A 20370-nucleotide genomic window follows, 5' to 3' on the forward strand; every position below is an offset into this window, starting at 1 on the left:
TGCTCTCTGGAGACGCCCTCACAGACACACCCAGAGGTATGCATTACTAACATCCTAGGCACCTCTCCATCCAATCAAGTTGACAATCATGATTAACCATCACAAGTCTCTAGTTTTCAAAACTCTTTTAGGGGATATGCAAACATTTTTTTAAAGACCACTGCAAAGCCCTCAGTCCCTTTTCCTAGCTCCCAGTTCCCATGGCTGAACCCTCTGAGTTTTAAAATGTAATCAGAGCATCTCCTTCCTATATAACTCTCAGAAATGACAGTAACTGCCTAAGTAACTGCATTAAAACTCACCTATCTGATTATAAAATGATAGAGGAAAGAAGGAATAATCCTTTGACCAAAGGCAGACTTGTTTGAAGCTGATGAAGCTTGAACCTGTGAGCCCCTCCCTTGTAGAAGCCCTTTCCAAGGCATGGGTCATATGTTCTTGGGAAATTTGGCGGTATTTGAAGAAGTAAGATGTAATCAGGTAATACCACTGTCTATCTTTACTCCGACCTCCTCTTTATCATGTTTCCCCTTGTGTAGAGTGTCATTAGATTGGCTTCCTTCTGGGATAAGAACTTGAGTCAAGGTTACATTAAATTTGGGTATAATGAGATATATTTATGTAGTGTGGCATTACTTTGACATGTAGTGCTTGCTAACAAGGCTTCACAGGCCCACAGTGGGGAGGAGGGAAGCTAGGATTCAAACCAGAATTTGGTTGACTCTGAAGCCAATAATGTTACTATCACACCATGCTGCCTTCCGTACAGTTGGCAGTCTATAAATGGTCATCGGCTTCTTAACTTAAAATATAACAGACAGTCTATCCCGAGCCACCTACCAACTTTTTGGCACTCTTTCGCATTTGCCCCCCTGGCTCCAGCACACCTTCCTAGTTCTGTTGTCCACTGCCACCCTGTTTGTACACACTATTCCACCTAATATTGACTCCATTCCTTTGCCAGATTACACTTTATTCTAACTGTATCTGGAACAGCCTCACTCTGTTATATCTCAACAGGTTGTTATGGATAATCTGACATTCAGTGAAGATAAGTGACTAAATTACCTTCCATGAAGCCCTACCTCCTTAAGGTTCCACCACTTCAACACAGCCATACTGGGATCCAAGCTTCCAGGACCTTTGTGGTTTCTGTCATGGAAGCTTATCCAAACCATATCGATATCCAAACCATAGCAGTTACTCTCTAGCATCTCTTGACAGGTTTGTGGGGCCTGGGGTAATAAGAGCAGGTTAATGACCCAAATACCACATGGGGTTCCAGAATTAATCTCACTATACTTCTTCACAGGAGCTGGGTGATTTCCAGAGTTTGGCAAACTGATCCTCACTGAGGCTTTGAGACAAACGTAAAAGAGGATAGTTTTGTTGTACACTAGACAGGCATGTGTTGGTTTTTATAAATGGAGTAGTTTTTACTATAGAATACATCACTAAACATTTATTCAATCTACCCACACTGACAAAAGCTTTGAGATACTTACAGTGTGTGTGTGTGTGTGTGTGTGTGTGTGTGTGTGTGTGTGTGTGTTGTGTTGTGTGTTCCCTGAGAACCTGTGCCATCAATATAGGCATTTATTTTAAAAATAAATTTTTTAAAGTTATACATTAATAATAACTGGAGAATATCTGTTTAGAGTTTAGAATGACTGCTCACAAATTTTAAGATTTAATTTTCAGCAAAAGAAAATGGTTAAGAGAGGACTGAAAGGGCAGAAATTTGAATACAATTCAAATTAGTAGGATACTTTAGCTCCTTTGCATAACATATCAATTCAGGTGAATAAACAAAGGATTACACTTATTCATCAAGTAATAAAGAGACTTTAAAAACCCTCAAGGAAAACAAATCAGCAATGCTTAAATCCTCCAAATGCTATTTGAGAGAGCTTTACTACCAAAGCTACCAGTGATACTTGTTGTCTCTACTTACTGGAAGGAAAAGCACACATTTTAACAGATGGAACCAGGGAAAACAAACAGCATTTTTTTTAAGTTTTAAGCACTGGCTTTTGAACAGAAAAAGTTATTAAAAATTTATTTGACTTCCCTATATGTGATGACTTGTAGGTCAAACAACATTTTAATGATATCCTTTCAAGTATTTTAGTAAGGAAACTATTTGTGATGATGTCTAAACTAGACTTGCCCTCAAAAGTTTCTGATCTAACGTATCATTTTTCAATTTTAGCCGTGTCCTGGGGTCACTTGGGGAGATTTTAAAAGTACCAATGCTTGGGTCCCACTGATCATAGATTCTGATTTAATTGGTCTAGAGGTTGCCTGCCCCCTACCCCCCCCCCACCCATGCACATACATATCCCCCAAGGTAATTCTAATACACCACAAAGATTGGGAACTATTGCTTTAAATGCACTAATGACTAATGCTTGGGGAGAGGGTCCTGTGTACTGTCGGAAGTTTAGCAGTATCTTTAGGTTCTACCTCCTTAGATAATCATCCTCCCACACTGTCTTCAGTAGTGACATTCAAAATATCCTGTGAGGTAGGAATGGAAATCTTCCTTGGTAGAGAACCAGTGTTGTGAAGTAGAGTATTAGAGTAAAATCAATTTTATTATTTTTAATGGTTGGAAAACTATTCCTAACAAGTAAAAGCAGGGGAATACAGAACCTCACTTGAGACTCTATAAGTAGGATCCAGTGGGCACCAGCAAACAATGCATTGATCTCCATCCCACAGAATGCAGTCCAGCACCCCAAACACTTAAGAGAAAGAGGAAAGTGCTAAGAAAGTCATAAATTCAGTACAAATTCAAGTATCCATTTAAAAATTACCACAACTGCAGCTAGTCAGGGATTTACAGATTAGAAGTGGATTTGACCACATCTGTCATATTTGACCCCATTCCATTTTATAAAGAAATCTTGTCAACAGGCAACTATTTTTAGACAAACTCATTTTCTTTGGTGGTGTGGAATACTGATTTCTCCAGTAGTAGCAGGTTTATAAGGAGATATAGTCAACTGAAGAGGCCTGAGGTTACTAACAGCAAAAAAGAAGGAAACTAACAAGTCTAATTTTAGACCTGCCTGAATTCTTTTGAAAATGCAATTATATCAGGTCCATGCACTTTCAGATGTGATTTTAAAATACAACTAGGTCTGCAAAGACAAATTTGGCTGTTTCTTTCTATTTATGTGGGCCAGTACCTTCACAAGCTGAGTCTTGAGGGCAAAAATCAAATGTGTCTAGAGCTCTGTGAGAGCATTTTCATTTTCTCTAGCTCTTTAATCTCAGATTGGATTTCTTACAGATCATAGAACAAATTAAAAGGGAAACAGGCAAAAATATATGCATTCTCTCAAAAATAATTTCTAATTCAAAAACACTTGTTTAATTCTAGCTACAATGAAGCAGTTCCTAGAAGCTGAAAGGAAGTTACTTGTTAGTTCCAGCCACATTCTTCCACTAACACTGACACAATGAGAGACTCGGTTGTTTATGCTCTTTCCTTTAGGAACAAAGACTCAGAGATGGAGATTTGGAATACAAGTAGATAATCACAAGTGAGGAAAATTATGGCATAGTACAGAGTGAAGGACACTGACAAGATATTCTGTGACACCCTCATTTTGGCTTTTAGGCTTTTTTTCTGTATACAATAGAAAAGGCAGCCAAGAAAAATAAAGAAAGGATAGGGAACTTTTCTACTGTGAGCAATTGCTGGGTCAAATACTGAAAGTCAAATATAAATGTAGTTATTCTACTCATCCAGTTTAGAAATCAAAAGAACAAGTCATCCAATTGTTTAATAAAAAATGTGATAAATATTAGACCATGACTAAAAGAAAGAAATAAATAGTAAGAGATTAAGGGTGAAGCAATGAAGGAAAGTAAGGGAAAGAGAGAGACTGACTTTCTCTTCCAGAGGGTAGTACCTTAACTTTGAAGTATTTACGTTAGTGCTGTGAAAAACTAACTACAATTTCACAACTGTATTGGTACTGGGGACAGTGTTAGGAAGTTTTAGAAGGAAGTATCCTCATGAGTTAGAGGAGTCAGAAGTGATGTTCAAAATATTTTTGAATCAAGGACATTGGCACTGGCAAATGAAATGTAAGTTGCAATTATTAGAAAGGATGCTGGTATAAATACAATCGCTTGTCACTTAATGGTGGGATACTCTCTGGGAAATGCATCATTAAGCAGTTTTCCCATTGTGCGAGCATTGTAGGGTATACTTACATGAACTAAGACGACTGTGATGATGCTAAGGAATACAATCTTACAAGCCCACCATCATATATGTGGTTCATGATTGTAATCCTAAAGCTATCCTAGTGTGGAATGTAGGGCTGAACATATTACCTTTGGATTTAAGAAAAGTGGTAGCTAGTGATTAGAAAATGAGAATAAAAGGTAATGACAGCAGAGAAAAGGTAAAGGAGTTAGTAGTCAGAGTAGTTATTTTTGTAATGCAGCCAGGATAGCCAGCCTCCAAGAGGCCCTCGATCATTCCAACCTCCCCTGTTCATACCCTTGTGTAGTACCCTCCCACACCAAATTAGGGTTTGTCTGTGTGACCAGTAGTATTAAATTATGGTATATCACTTCTGGTATTAGGTTGTGAAGGACCGTAGTTTCTGTCTTGTAAACAAATAAGCATTTGAAGACAGTACATATACTTGAGGGACAGTTATCCTATCCAGGGAAGGGTAAGGAAGGAAGAGGAAGTACATGGAGCCAGGATTTTGCTGGTTTCTATGTGCCCTGGGCAGGAAGCTAATTTATAGTACAATACAAGTAATCCTCTCTATCATAAAAGGGGTTGGACATACCCCTGTGTACCATGCCAAGGACATGCTAAGTTATGTAGACAGCAAAGATGAGAACAGAAAAACCATCATTGGCACATGTCCAATTATTTTTCATATATTATCATTAATCCTCATCAAAAGCCTTATACAGTATGATATCATAAGGAATTACCATGAGAAAAGGTTAGATCAAAAAGAATTAACCTAGAAGGTAATACACATGCACAGGAAATCTTTTTTTTTTCTTTTATCATTCATATGTGTATACAAGGCTTGGTTCATTTCTCCCCCCTGCCCCCACCCCCTCCCTTACCACCCACTCCGCCCCCTCCCTCTCCCCCCCACCCCCTCGATACCCAGTAGAAACTATTTTGCCCTTATCTCTAATTTTGTTGTAGAGAGAGTATAAGCAATAATAGGAAGAAACAAGGGTTTTTGCTGGTTGAGATAAGGATAGCAATACAGGGCATTGACTCACGTGTGCACAGGAAATCAGGGCATTGACTCACATGTGCACAGGAAATCAATGCGAGTCAACTTCCTGTGTAGCTGGCTTAGGCAGCAATTGTTGTCAGGGGAGTCCAATCCCATGTGTGCCCTCATACCAGCCTCCTCTTGTCTCCTGTTTCATCCCCAATGTCCCTCACCTCTGCCCCTTGGATCACACCCCTAAATTAACTGTCTGCTCTCAAATCTTTTGCTTTAGGCTCTGCTGAGACTTGTTCAATGTCCTATATACAAGGTACCTTATGATACAGTCTTTACAAGCTTTAGTGCCAAAAGAAAAACAGGTTAATTTTGACTATTAAAGTAGTGAGAACCTTGTGACTTGTTGGATTTCTCTTTTTTCCCTGGTTATCAGGAAGCTTAGGAGGAAATTAGGGGTTTTATTAAAGTATATTACTATGCTTTGTATTATAGAATTCTCAGTGATTAGCACATTCACCTTCTTTTTATGGCTTTGCTATTCTATTTTTATTGTAATTGTATTGTTAAGGATGGCAAATCAAACTTTTTAGGAAACTAGTAGGTTATAAGTAATAAAAATATAGTCTGTATTACTTCTTTCTTTGAGAGCAACAAACTGAGATCAGGGAAAGCTGGGAGTCAGGCAGGGAAGATGCAGATGTTAGAAAGTTAATTTAGTCAAAGATTAGAATGAGGTTGGAAGGGCCCATACTTTGCCATCCCCATTTCTTAGACTGGCAGCACATGGCCAGAACCTGGTATGCAGAAAACGCTTGTGTTGAGCAGTGATTTCTCCACAGCTGCTTTACAGTTCCCCTTGGATTGATTGTGGAGCTGCAAGAGCGTATTTGGGAGTGCTCCAGGGTACTTGTACTATAGAAACTCTTTATCAAGCAGCCACACCAGAAATGGCCTAAGACACACAGCCTTGAGACAAAGACATTAATTAAAGAAACACAAAGAAAATCCCTCTAAGCAATAGACGATGGCTTGCAAACAGTGCCTTTCACAAGGCAATTTACCAAATTAAATTCAACTGTCCAGTAGATCCCAAAGATTGAACTTAACATCTTTCAAAATGACATTAAACAGCAGCCCAGCTGCCTTTGATTACAGATCTTCAGCATCTAAAAGTCAAGCAGAGGATGCATTTTGTTTACTTCTCACTACTTAACTACAAGTAGACAGTCAATGCATTAGAAATCCTGGCACTTTAAAAATTATCTTGTTTTTCCTCCTGGACTAAATGTTGAACTATTACCTTGAATATCATTAAAATTTATAATAAGCATTCCAACAAGTTCTACAGAATCTTGGTTACAAAATCCCAATAGCACAGGAACGAAGAGATATGCATAGCACTGGTGTCCTGTCTCTGGGTAGCCAATGCACTCAAAATTGTGACCACCTGTGTATATTTCTTTGAAATATACACAGTTCCTTCAGTCCTTGTCATCAAATGCTACTTCAGAGACAGGTAATAACATTATTTTTCTTGTGGAAAACAATGACAGCTTGATTAGGAACATAAACACAGCTCTAGTTGTTCAAGTGTTTTAATCACTGGAGGAGGTACTTCCTGATTCTAAATCTCAGTGTTAGCTCATAATTTCCAGTATGCTCAGCAAAGTTCTTGAAAACTTAAATTTTTATTTTGCCCATCATAAAACTTAGATCAATGTATTCTTGGAGTGGATATGAGGCCTTTCATTTAAAAAGTATGATGAAATTAGGAATGTGAGGGTTTTTTTTTTTTTTTGATAACTCCCCTAATTAGACCACACTTTACAAGACTCAGTCTGAATTACTGTTTTTTCTGTGTTGGAAATCTCATAAACAAACAGGCAATGCTGATTACATTAATGTAAGCTAATTAAAATAAGCTAATATTAGTTGGAGAGCTACACTTAGAATGTGATAGGTGATGCTGTGGCAGAGGGCAAAGAATAAATCTGTATAAGGCACAGGCACACAGAAGCAAAGAAAAAGCATTACTCAAAACCTGCCTTTAAAAATGCAGCTGGCATTACAGTTCAAAATGAACAGTTCAGGACACTTATGGATCATCTTATGACTTTCTGATTTATTTAAGAACTCTTTCCCATTCCCAAACCTAATTTCTACCTCCTCTGAGCATCTTCTGTCCCCACGTACTACCAATTCCACTGCTGTTATCTACTTCTACCAGCTGTCTCCTGCCCTCCACCACCATGTGTACACAAAAGCACACACAAAATACACAAGCAAGAATGCCCTGCATGCACATGTGTGCACGTGTACACTTTACACGTGTGCGCACACACAAATACACGGGGATGTATGCACACTCTGTACCTGGAGTGAAGGTCCACATGATCATTTGGACATTTCTAGTTAGACATTCATGTTCAAGTCAGTGTTTGCAGAGTAAATAAATGAATTAACCAATGAATGTTAAATAAACAGGAGAATCAAACACTGTTAAAGCTAGAAGAGTCTAATGAAAATATCTAATCCAAAGCCCTCATTCACAGGTGAAGAACCAAGCACAGAGATGCACCATCCTACCTCTGACCCAAGAGCCTACCCCGAGGCTCATGAATCATGTGTGGGTGCTTTTAAACTGCCACTGCGGACAGCTTTCTGCTTTGTAGATGCAAAGTTTAGTTGCTGCTCCCCACCACTAAGAGATAATTTGGCTTTAAAAATCCATAACATAAAGAGAAAAAGAAAGATCGCTTTAAAAAATTAGAATAGATGTTGTCAGTTTGTAAGTGAATTTTGATGACCTGTTTTCCTCCTCCCTTCCCTCTGTTAGATGGCTAGTAATTAGTTGCACTTAGAAAACCTTGATGTATTTTGTTAAACACACCGCCATTCTCATTTTCTTTCAGAGAGATAAAAAAAGACATTGAAATTCAGGGATTCTATATGGTGAAGAGAACTGAAATATGAATAAAAGAAAAAAAATCATGCTAAAAATATTAAAAATTTAGAAGAAAAACTGTTGTTCCATATTTAATCAACAGGATACTGCTGCCATTACAAATTGCATTTATGACTATTTTATAAGTGCATGAAGAGGTATGATTATATTCCAGTATTAAATTTTTCAAGATATAAACCTGGGAATAAATAATGAAAACCCAGTAGAGAAAAAAATGACTAGAAGTAAAAACACAAAGATGGTATCTGTTTAGGTGATAAGGTTTTAAATATCCTTTTCTTGTCCTTTTTTTCTACATTTTAAGAATGTGCCAAAATATATTTATATTATTATTTTTTTATTCATATGTGCATACAATGTTTGGGTCATTTCTCCCCTCTTCCCCTCCCTTACACCCCCCCTTCCCTTACCTACCCTAACCCCTCGCTACCAGGCAGAAACTATTTTGCCCTTATCTCTAATTTTGTTAAAGAGAGAGTATAAGCAATAATAGGAAGGACCAAGGGTTTTTGCTAGTTGAGATAAGGATCATATTACTTTTATAAAAGGAAAATTAAATAGATTTAAATTTTTTTTTCAGAAAATCAGAAGCTGGTGTCAGAGGTTGCACAGTCAATATTGAAATTCCCTTTACAAGTTTCTTTTGGGTCCCTGTTTTTCTCTTCCTTCCAAATCCCCCAGTTCCTGTAAGCAAGTCCCAGGAGAGGAAATGTTTTGAACCCAGAACTGGGGTCCTGATGAAGATGTGAAGTAAGGAAACCTTGTGCCATCTCTTCCCTAGGGACCTGTTTCAGAAACAGGCTGAGAAATCCATTATTTGTTAGAGTGGAAAATGTACTGCAAGTGACTTTACTGCAATTTTTATGTTCTTAGAAAACCTGGAAGGATCCTGAATAATTCACACTGTCTTTCCTGGGTTTGGCTTCTGGATGTGTGGTCAATTTTTACCCCATGACAGTAAATGACTTTCCTTTTGAGATCACTGATTACTATGACACTAATGGCTCAATTAAAACACAGATGTAACTTTCAGGTGTCATCTATTTTAAAAAGCATAAAAGAATCTCAATAGGAGGCAACCCTGTAGCTACTGCTTAAAATGCCAACAGCATTTTCCTCAACCCTTTTTAAAAGCTGTTTCTCCAAAGAAAGTACATCACAGTGCTTGGTATATGAGAGCTTTGCTTAAGTTCGGCTCTGAGAAATTTCTAACGCAGAGCTGCATCAGGGAATCACAAAGCAGAGACTGAAAAATTAATGCAGTTGCTTCTTTCTCACCTCCTCCAACGAAGATGTATGATTGCCTGACACTTGTAAATGGATCTGCAGGTCCCAGCTTTCCCTGAGGTAAACGAACACAAAAAACAGCCAGCTGTGTTCCCTCCTTTCCTCACCTGCACTATCAGGTTCTCCTTCCACTTTTAAATGCTGCTTCTGCATGGCTGAATCAGGTGCTCATTGGAAAGCTATATGAAATGCTAGTGAACTATAAGGACTGAAATAAAGCCTTGCTGGTCTTCTAGGAGATCTGAGAAGCAGTGTCTTAGGCAACTGTCTCAAAGTACAGCAAGATGCTTACACTGGGCACTCAACACAGTGCAGGTGCTCAGCTTCTCCCAAAGGGAAAAGTATGCAGCTCTCAGCTCCTGTTCCCAGATTCCACCTGTTCCCATGGCTTATGTCTGCAACAGAGAGTATCACTCTCACAGAAATGCGCCTAATCTCCTCATAATTCCCTTCCATACAAGGTATTATAAACCATACTACTTTGTCCCTAACAAGTAAAAATGTAGGCTATATATTTAAGCCTAAGCATAAAAAATAATTAAAAACAGAATTTGCAATTTAAAGAAACATAAATAATATACTAGCACATGAATAAACAAGATGCAGAAATATTCCCTTTCCTGATATTTTTCAACCTTTCAACTTTTGTACGCTATGATAATAATGAATATTTAAGTCAACGATGTTCTCTGAGAGGGTGTGAAATTCTACTTTGATTTCTCAAAACATGTCACTGCCTTCCTTGGAAATTTCTCTATGCCGATCTATCAAAATGTGTGTGACTTTGTACTTCAATTCAAATAAAAGTATTAATAGATAAAAATATACACGTTACTGTCTTACTCCTGTTTTACCTAGCAATAAATGCTAGCAAAAGAATCTAACTGTATTAATGAAGATCCATGAATGGTAACTCAGAACCTCTTTTTCTGAAACCTAGTTTTGCTGGACTCATAAATTCTCACTCTCCATCCCACTAACAAGTATGCTGGGGCATATTCATGTGCAAATGCAATAAGAGCTGGTGACTGCCTTCTTTTAGTCAGTCATTAGGTACAAATTATGTGGGCTGTGTGGGGAGAGAGGAAAAAGGAAACAGAGAAAACAGAAAATCCATAGCAGCACACAACCTTGCTGAAACTGTGACTACCTGAGTTTTCCATTAAGAAACAGAAGCATAGTTTCAGAACTGGATGGCATGTATAAGATATTGTTCATGCCATCAATTTATAGGAAAATGGACTTGAGGAAATGTGGAGAGTGGAGTAGGAGAAGCCTATGAGGACATAAGATGCAGAGCATCTGCTTTTCCTAAGATATTTATGTCAAATAATCTGTAGGCTGAGATTTGGCACAGACCCAGCTGCAGAAGAAAGCGAGAAAGCGAAATGAGCTCAGCTGCTTTTCCTAAGTTATTTAATGCAGGTTTCTCCTATTACAATATCATGACCCTCCCTGAGAACCATTGCTCCACCTCCTTGTTTACCACTGGATAGAAAAGACTCACAAAAGGAGGATGCAAGGCTTTTTGATGATGGGAGGCTTTTGGATGGTGAGGTTTTTTGATGGGGGTTTTTGGCTGAAGGGAAATTGCTGGAGGGAGGATTGCTGAAGGGCAAAGAATTGCTGAAGGAGAATTGCTGAAGGGGAATTGCCAAAGAGGAATTGCTAAAGAGGGGCTGATAGAATTGGTTGGCAGCTTGCGAGGGAACAGGCTGAGACTTAAAGAAAGCTAAACAGAGAACATGGGACAGTGCAACTCTGAGGATAAAGACTTTTAAGAGAAATTATGCTAAAGAACAGCTAAGAGAAAACATGGAACAGTGCAACTCTAAGGAAAGAGACTTTAAAGAACAGAAAAGAAGACTTTAGAAGCAAGATTTTAAAGAATTGTAAAGGAGAGAGGTCTTAAAGAATAAGGATAGAGAAAAGAAGCAGAGTAAAGAGAAAAGATTAACAGAGAAAAGAAGCTATGAGTCTATTGTGCATCTCCACCTAAGTGCCCAACACACCTGGCCCCAACTGTCTGTCTGTTGATCCTGTGTCCTTTCTGCATCTCCCATTGCCCTCAGTTAGCCCCACAGGTTCAGTAATAACCAGAAGTGAGAGAACACTTGCATCAAGGAAGCTTTGGTGATTTATGCAAAGTCACATATCTGGTTGGCAGCAGAGCTAGGAACAGAATTTGGGTCTTTTGGTTCTAAGTCCATTGTCAATTTTATACCACAAAACATCTTTATTTTAATAATGGTAAAAACTTCAACCATTTGAAGGAAAATCCTTCTAAATTGGTGTTATGATCTAAGCGTTTGTGTCTCCCCCACTCTTTCATATAGTGAAACCCGTTATGGTTTAAATATGAAGCATCTCCCAAAAAGACACATATGTTAAAGACTTGGTCCCCAGTTGTTGGGTCCAATCATTGGCCAGTGATTGGATCATGGAGCTCTGACCTAATCAGTGGATGCACAATTTGATGGCATTTTTGGAAGGTGATAGAAGGGCCTAGCTGGAGGAAGTAAGGCACTGGGACCAAGAACTTGGGTGCTATATCTTGTCCAGGGCCCTTTTTCCCCTTCTCTGCCTGTCTCTGTGTCTCTCTCTCTCTTTCTTTCTGTTTCCTGGCCACCATGAGCTGAGCAACTTTGTTCCACCACAAGTTCTTGCTGCCATGATGTTCTGCCTCACAACAGGCCCACAGCAATGGAGAAAGCTTACCACAGACTGAAACCTCTGAAACTGGGAGCCCAAGTAAATCTTGTCTCATTTCAAATTGTTTCTCTCAGATATTTGTCACAGTGGCAACAGTCTGACTAACACCAAACCTAATCCCCACAGTGACAGTATTAGGATATTGGTTCTCTGAAAGGTGATTAAATCATGAGGGCAGAGCCCTACTGAATGGGATGAGTGCCTTTGTAACTGAGGCCCTAGAGAGATCCCTCACCCCTGCCATGTAAGGTTACAGAGAAAAGAGCTGTCTACAATGAGACACTGAATCTACTAGCGCCTTAGTCTTTGACTTTCTAGTTTTCTGTACTGTAAGAAATAAATTTCTACTGTTCATAAAGCCACCCAGTCTATGGTATTTTGTTATAGCAACCTGAATGGACTAAGCCACAGGTCTACATAATTCCTGCTTTTATAGACACTATAATAACATCATTGAATCTTCTCTCTGTGAGTCAAGATATACATGGAAATGTCATAATAAAACTCCCTATATAGCTATCTTAAACAAACAAAAATGCCTTTTTTAAAGAAACAGAATAGTAAGATAAAACAGGTCCTGTCTAGGGGCTGGTACCAGTGGGAGGGGGAAGGAAAGTATGTAGAAAGGTGAATATGATGGAAATATTTTGTACTCATGTATGAAAATAGAAAAATGAGACCTGTTGAAACTATTCTAAGAATGGGGGAGGGGAAGTAAAGGAGAAGGATGGATGGGTGAATTCAATTATGATATCAGAACATTCATAAATGTTCTTCACCTCCTAGCACAATAATAGAATAAAAAATAATAATAAAAATAAAAAAGATCAGTGATGTCAACTTATAATACAGAGTCTTGGATGCTGATGTGACTTTGTATGTAATGCAATGCTGGGGACTTGATAACTGCCTTTCACTCGTTTTCTCTTTGTTCTTGTCCCTTGCTATTCTCGGTGTTACTGCCGCAAGATATCATTCCCTTACCCTATCTTCCATTCTAATTCTAAACTCTTACATTTCTAAAGTCTATTCTCTAGAGTAATATCAAATGCACACCATATTTCTTGTAAAATTACTCATAATAGCAAAACCAAAATAAAAACTATAAATGTCCTACATAGGAGAATATTTAGACAGTATATTCTGTATTCTGTAGCCGTTAAAATTATTTTTACACAAAGAAGTTTTAATGAAATTAGGAAGTGTACCCAAAAGATGAAAGCATTTGATGTCCCCACTCCAGAGGAATTAATACAGAAACCTTAAAGCGACACAGGTCAACACAAGAAGGGGATCAGGAACCAGTGTAAAGATCAGTTAGAGATGAATCAACATGGGTCGTAACACATGGGTGCATGAAAGCAATGTTAAGAATCTCTCTGTATAGCTGTCCTTAACTCAATTAGCAAAAATGCTTTGTCTTCCTTATTATGCATCTTTTCTTCAACAAAATTAGTGATAAGGGCAGAACAGGTTCTGCCTGGTAGGGAGGGAGGTGTGGGGAGAGGGTGGGGGAGGAGGACAGGGGGAGAAATGACCCAAACAATGTATGCACATGTGAATAAATGAAAAAAAAAAAGAAGTTTAAAACATGAAAAAAAAAATTAGGAAGTGCTTATGAAGCAATGTTAAGTGAAAAAGCAGACATAAAGCTACAAGATATCAATCACATTTTTAAAATGCTGGACTGGAGGCATGGCTCAAGTCATAGAGAGTTTTTGCCTAGCAAGCATGAAACCTTGAGTTCAAACCCCAGAACTACCACCAAAAAAAAAAAAAGAAAAAGAAAAATGCTTAGCATGAGAGAAATATACCAAAAATGTCTGCAATGGTAAGATTACTAAAATAAGTACTATTCTATTATTACAATAATTATTAATTATTCTCTTATTGTACTTATTTACATCTTTTACTTATTTCTTCAATTAAAGTATAACACTTAAAGTCAGAAAAATAATTTTTAAAAAGAAAATATCAAAATGGAAACTATAACCTAGCTAGTCAGAACAGAACTACATAAAGTAAAAACGTACGGATTCCAGGTGAGTCTAAAGGCTCTGTTGAGTGGACTTGTCCACAAGTTCTGTGATGTGGTCAGCTGCAAATGTATGGCTTTTGTTACTTCTCTTTTCTTTGCTAAATTTCAGGTTGCTGGATATTTGAATTGTGGATAACCAAAGAATTACAGTTTATATGCATTTAAAGGAGAGAGAACACAGGCAGAGGGAAACAAAAGGGAGGCGGAGGGGGGGGAAGAAAAGTTCCGAGCCAATATTTTTAGATCAGTGTCTAAGGATTTTTTTTCATTAATTAGTTTTCAGACATTTAGAAGCCACGGATGGTGGTAACTGTCATTAAGTCACTCAGTTTATCAGTGGATGAGCATTAAAGACAAATTAACCTGTCTAGAGACCAGGATACTTCCTAACTAAGAACTCCTTCCTAAAACTGGGAGAGGTGAATTAAGAATGTGAGAAAGTAAAAACTGGAATAATATGGAAAGAGGCTAAGTCGTCGAAGCAAATGAGTATAGGATGGATATAACCATGGTATTGGAGCCTATTACCAATTTTCTATCCTAATTTCTTTGTATTATGATGAATACTTTTCTATAGCAATGTTTTTTTCTTCTGTTCTCCTCTTACTTTGATTGAAATCATAATATATGAGTTTCAGAGGAGGAGGCAGTGACCTTTTGATTTTACAATGCACAATGACACGCATTCATCCATATGTACACACAGTCCCCACAAAATCTGCATCGGCTCATGCAGGAATGACCAAAGTCAAACTCAGTTCAGATTGGGTGTCTTACCAAATAGATGCCCCTTCATTTCTCGAAGCTGCTGAAGATCACTTCTAAAAATTTCTCTCTGCCTCCCAAACACAACTTGCCAAGAAAACCCTGAGAATACTAAAGTATTATTAGAATAATAATCCTTAGTAATAATAATAATACTAAAGTATTATTAGAATACTAAAGTATTCTAATACTAAAGTATTAAAATATGGTTTGAAGGCTAGACAAGATCCAAATCTGTTCTTAGCTAGCATTAGTGCAATATGATTTCTAAGGACCTTATGACCAAACCTGATCTATTTTATTATTATAACACCCATGTGAAATATTAGCCTGCTTTTATGTAAGAAGCAACAGGTTATAAGATACTAATTTGCTCACATCAGTACTGAGCTAGAGGGAAGGCCTGGAACTTAGACTTTCATGCCAAGTTTACTGATAGATTAATTCAATGCCAAAGTATTTTCCCCAGAAAGTACAAGTACAGGTACACCTCTGAAGACCAACAATTGCTCAAAAACAGGGTAGAAGAGCAAAAAATTATCCTTAAAGAAGGAAAAACTAGGTGATGCGAGGTTATGGCTGATGTCCATTCCACTTTGGTATCTGCTTGTGCCCCTCCACAAATCAAATCCTCTTCTCTTCACAAATCCACTTACAGCATTTGTCCTCCACAGTTTAAATTAATGTCTTCCCATAAAGAAGTCTTTGAAAAACTTGAGCCACTTCCACTAACCTGGGGCCACATTTCAGCTTAAAGTTAATAGCTTGTGGATATTGCAAGGTATATCTAGCCTCAAATTTCTAGGGAATTTTTCTTAAGAGGTCATACGTATTCATTTTCTCTAGAGGTCATGTATTAATGTAAGGTTTAGCTACCCAACTAGGTGTTAAAACAAGACCTATGTTTTCTACATCTCAGATTCTCCCCCATCTTCTCGGTGCTCTTTTCTCTTTCTTATAACTTCCTAGTACATGGCTATGTATTTAACAAATGATTACTAAGCAAATGAAAAGCTGACTTGTTGTGGTGAAAGCTTGATTAGCAATTAGGACACTAGTCTCGGCCTTACAACTAAGTAACTACTATTTCAGGTAAGTCTATGGATGTCAGGTTTTTTTTTTTTTTTTTTTTTTTTTACCATAATTGGGTATGGGGGCAGGAAGTGGGTGGAATATATAAGTTCCATGATCATGAAGAGGATATGAATATCTAAATACTATTTGATTGGGCTGATCACAATCATATTTTATTCCATTAAGGGTAAGACATGTGATGCTCTGGGTTTGATCTCTAGCACCAGAGACAGAGAGACAGAGACTGCTCATCAGGCAGAAGAAAGTCAGTATGCCTGGAAAATTAATAAGGCAAAGGAGAAACAGAAAGAGCTGCAATGTCCAGAACAAGGCGAGTAATGTGGATCCTGCGTGAGTGAGAAGTGAAGGAGTTACAGGGTGGAATGCAAATGGGGATGGCATAGGAACTAGAAAATCTGCATTAATGGTTGGGCAAATGTAGCTTAATGTTATGGGCTTCTTAAAAAAATTCACTCTTCTGTTTATTACTCAAGCTTGAAATTAAATGTTAAGAATCTTAGCATTATGACTGCTTACATTATGAGGAAGAAAATAAGATACATCCTAAAACTATCCTAGTGAAAATAAAAGCGTAAGTTCTGACACTTAACACAGGTTTCGTACCAACATCTGACCATTAAACAACCTGTTTTCCTATACTTCTTCCTCCTTTTGGTGGAGAGGTATGGCAAATTTAGTCAGGATATTTATGCTGTACATTTAATTTTATTAAATAATTTAATAATTCTAAGTAATAATGCACTTATTTCATTAAAACTGGGCTTTAGCCCATAGATATGAATAGATAAAAATGACATCATGAGGTCTATCTATGACTTCACTAACAAACTCCCTTGGATTGGATGAACCTAGGGCATGCAGTGAGCCAAAATCTATGGTGTGATATTAGGGGATAGGTTGCATCTTAGTTGCTAAGAAAAAGAAAGCCAAATTTATCTAAAAATTTCAGGGGTGGGGGGGAAAAAAGACTGCTTTAGAAAAAAAAATCTCCAAAATTAAAAAAAAAAAAAACACAAAAATCTTGACTCAAATAACAGGTCTTAGATTATCGGACAACTTCAGCTTGTAACCAAAACTGAAGTGACACTTTAAAATATTACATCACTAGGAGTATATAGTTGATAAATGGCTAGGAAAATTTCATTTTAAAAAGAGCAAAAATTTAAAGGAATTTGATATTTGAGAGCTATTTTTGGAATCTCCTGAAAAAGTTTTGATACTAAAAACCAAAGAGAAGAAATTTACTATTAATCTATGTTATATAACTTTGAATCTAGTTTGTCCTTAACTTTTTATCTCAGAAAAATGCCAAAATTTAACCAAGGTCTATAAAGAAATTTTGCAGGGAAAAAACTGTGTGTGTGTATTGAAAACAAACATACCTGCTTCATCATAGGATACGGTCAATTTTTCAAGCATTTCTCGATCAATTGACAGAATCTGCTGTTCAAGGATGGTCTGGTAAGACAACACACTATTTTCTTTGTCCTTTTCATAGTCTTGAAGATGCTGTTTAAGGGCTTCTGGGAGTCGAGATTTTACATATTCAGCTGCGGTCTGCAGATTAAACATTCAGAGAAGCCCATGAGTACATCTCATCTGAGGCTTTTCACTTACCCTTAGGTGCCCGAGAGAGCACTATGTAACCAACCCTCCGTACACACACGTCCTTGTCATTGTGATATTTACACTCCACTGTACGCAGTAAGGTGAATGCTCTAATAGAATCACAGACTCCTAAGGGCTTTCTACCAGGCTTAATGGTATAAAAGATGATGGATTGGATTTGATACCCATAGTTAGTTCTCAGACCTTCAATTAATCCTGTGAACTCTGAAGGGCCCATGATAATAACTTTCCTGGATACAAATCTGACCTGTAGAAGACACTCATCTCAGAAGTGAGCCAATGCATACAATGCCCTCCATGGCCCTACTGTGCTTTGCTATTTATCCTCCACTAACTGATAATTACCAGGAATTCATGTGAATTGGGTAGGAAGGTCAGCCTTTAGACTCACAGTGAAATAATGAGATAAATAAAAAAGCAAAGAGAATAAAGACAAGGATGCCATCACCCAAAAAACTCAACTGTTGGCCACTTACAAATCTTCATTTTATATAGATATATATGTCTGTATTATTAATTGCTGTTTTTTGCTTGTCTGTTTGCTCCTAGACCACCTATACAACATAGTCCCAACTAGTAACATCTGCTAGATGCAGTGATTTTCAGCCAGGTAGGTATGCTCTCCTTAGAGGTTGGAAAGAAGACCTGTCAACTTTGAAACAGACCTTTCAAAGATTCTGGTATGTTTTTGTGGTGGGGTTGGAGTGTTAGTGCTCTCTTCTCCTCCCCAGTTGAGAATCACTGTGAAAGTTAAACAGAGATTTACAGGGGAAATTAAATGACTGGTACATCTGAGTCAGGAAATTCTTAAAATACATCCTGTGAGAATGTCAAGAGTTTGACAGCTCCTTGTATAATATTCAGCCATGAAAAGAAGAAAATCCTGTCATTTTTGACAACATGGATGGACATGGAGAACATTAAACTAAGTGAAATAAGTCAGGCATGAAGACAAATACTGGCTGACCTTACTCATATGTACAATATTAAAAAATTGATTTCATAGAAGTAGAGCATACAATGGTGGTTACTAGAGACAGGGTGGTTGGAGGATGGGAGAACTTGGTTTATAGAACACATAATTATACTTAGATTGGAGGAAAACATTTCAAGAGATCTATTAAATAGCAATGATGACATACTGTATTCTGAAAAATGTAAAGACAGTGAATGTTATGTATCACCACAAAATGATAACTATATGAAGTAATGCATTTGTTAATTAGCTAGATGTAACCATTCCACAATGTGTGTACACAGATAAGATTCAATGTTATCTATTAAATGTGTGAGTTAAAAATACACGCACAAACGTGTAGCTATGTGTACATTTCATATGCATTGATATAGGTTCAGGCTTTTTTCATTTATAGAATAGTAGGCTCGATATCCTTTGGAAAATATGAGATAGGTTAAAAACTAAAGCTACAAAGTATCAGGGAGGGCATGTGCTTTTCATGTTACGCATACCCATTCATAGACATTGCACTTAATATTATCACACCTGTGTAGGAGGAGATATGGAAGGATATACTCCAATCGCTGAAAATAGTTTTTACTTTCCACATTTCAGTATTGTTTCTATGTTCTTACTATTGTAATTTAAAAAAATTATCTTCAAAATATATTTTATTATAACTTTCATAGTATTCTTTTTAAATATTAGCACAATTTAGGATAAAAGAAATTTGCCAGAACAATGACAACTGACTTCTCAGAAAAGTACATGAGGAAGAGGTAGGGAAAAGCTTATATTTCAATCCTTAGAACAGATAAAGACAGCACGCAACATATTTTATTTCTGGATTTATATTTATTTAGATTCTGTAAGTCAGATTCTGATGGAATTACAACTTTAAAATATCGCCAAATACTGTTCAATTTCTCTGCCAGCCAGTTAGTGTAGAACAAATAAAATTATTCCATAAAATGTAAATGGACTGAGCACATTAGCATAACATATTTAATTCTAGAGTTTAATAACAAATTTCTCCTCACACTGGAAAATGATATACTTTTTTTTTTAGGGTCTATTTGCTCAGGCTGGCTTTGAACCTTGATCCTCCTGATCTCTGCTTCATGAGCAGCTGAGATTACAGGCATGAGCCACCAGCATCTGGCTCGGAAAACGATATTCTCACACTGCAGAATAACTATTTTTAAAGTTACACTACCTTGCTATTCAGTGTACCATCTGTCTTTAATAGTTTTATTCCTGGAATACCTATGAGGTACAGGAAACAGCTCTGTAATTTATCACATTTTACACATACTGATGCACTCTATATATTGAAAGCACACAACATGATTCCTCCCAATTGTGCCCACTGATTGTACTTGAAATGGGATTTACTTCCCTAATTGCAATCATGAGCTAGGTCTTAGAACAGTTTCTCTATCTTTGACTATATTGGAATTCTATTTTGGCATTTCATTTTTAAAACAGTGTAACTTCACATATAGAGTTCTTGTTACTGGGAAAACTTCCTAACTTTAGCAGAAGGAAACAACTCTAGGCAAAATATTAGACTCTTAAGATATTTTAAGAAATCCCCCTTTATACTGAGGTGACACTCTAAATATATTCAAATGGCAGTTAAACCTTATGTTCAAGCATGAGTTTATGTTCAAAAACATATTTTTAACTG

The 20370-nt window shown here is 37.2% G+C and overlaps 1 protein-coding gene across 3 annotated transcripts in view; it reads right to left on the minus strand.

Moving 5' to 3' along the window:
- Ppm1l (protein phosphatase, Mg2+/Mn2+ dependent 1L) overlaps positions 1-20370 on the minus strand; it is a 270446-nt gene that overhangs the window by 76880 nt on the left and 173196 nt on the right. For 2 of the 3 annotated variants that reach the window (XM_020165500.2, XM_074073882.1), the window contains exon 2: positions 17476-17650. In XM_020165500.2, the coding sequence (XP_020021089.2) occupies positions 17476-17650 (175 nt within the window). Of the gene's footprint in view, positions 1-17475; positions 17651-18387; positions 18465-20370 lie in introns of those variants that run through there. The other variant, XM_074073881.1, reaches the window with a different exon arrangement.

Source organism: Castor canadensis, chromosome 5, assembly GCF_047511655.1.
Source record: "Castor canadensis chromosome 5, mCasCan1.hap1v2, whole genome shotgun sequence".
Classification (NCBI taxonomy): domain Eukaryota; kingdom Metazoa; phylum Chordata; class Mammalia; order Rodentia; family Castoridae; genus Castor; species Castor canadensis.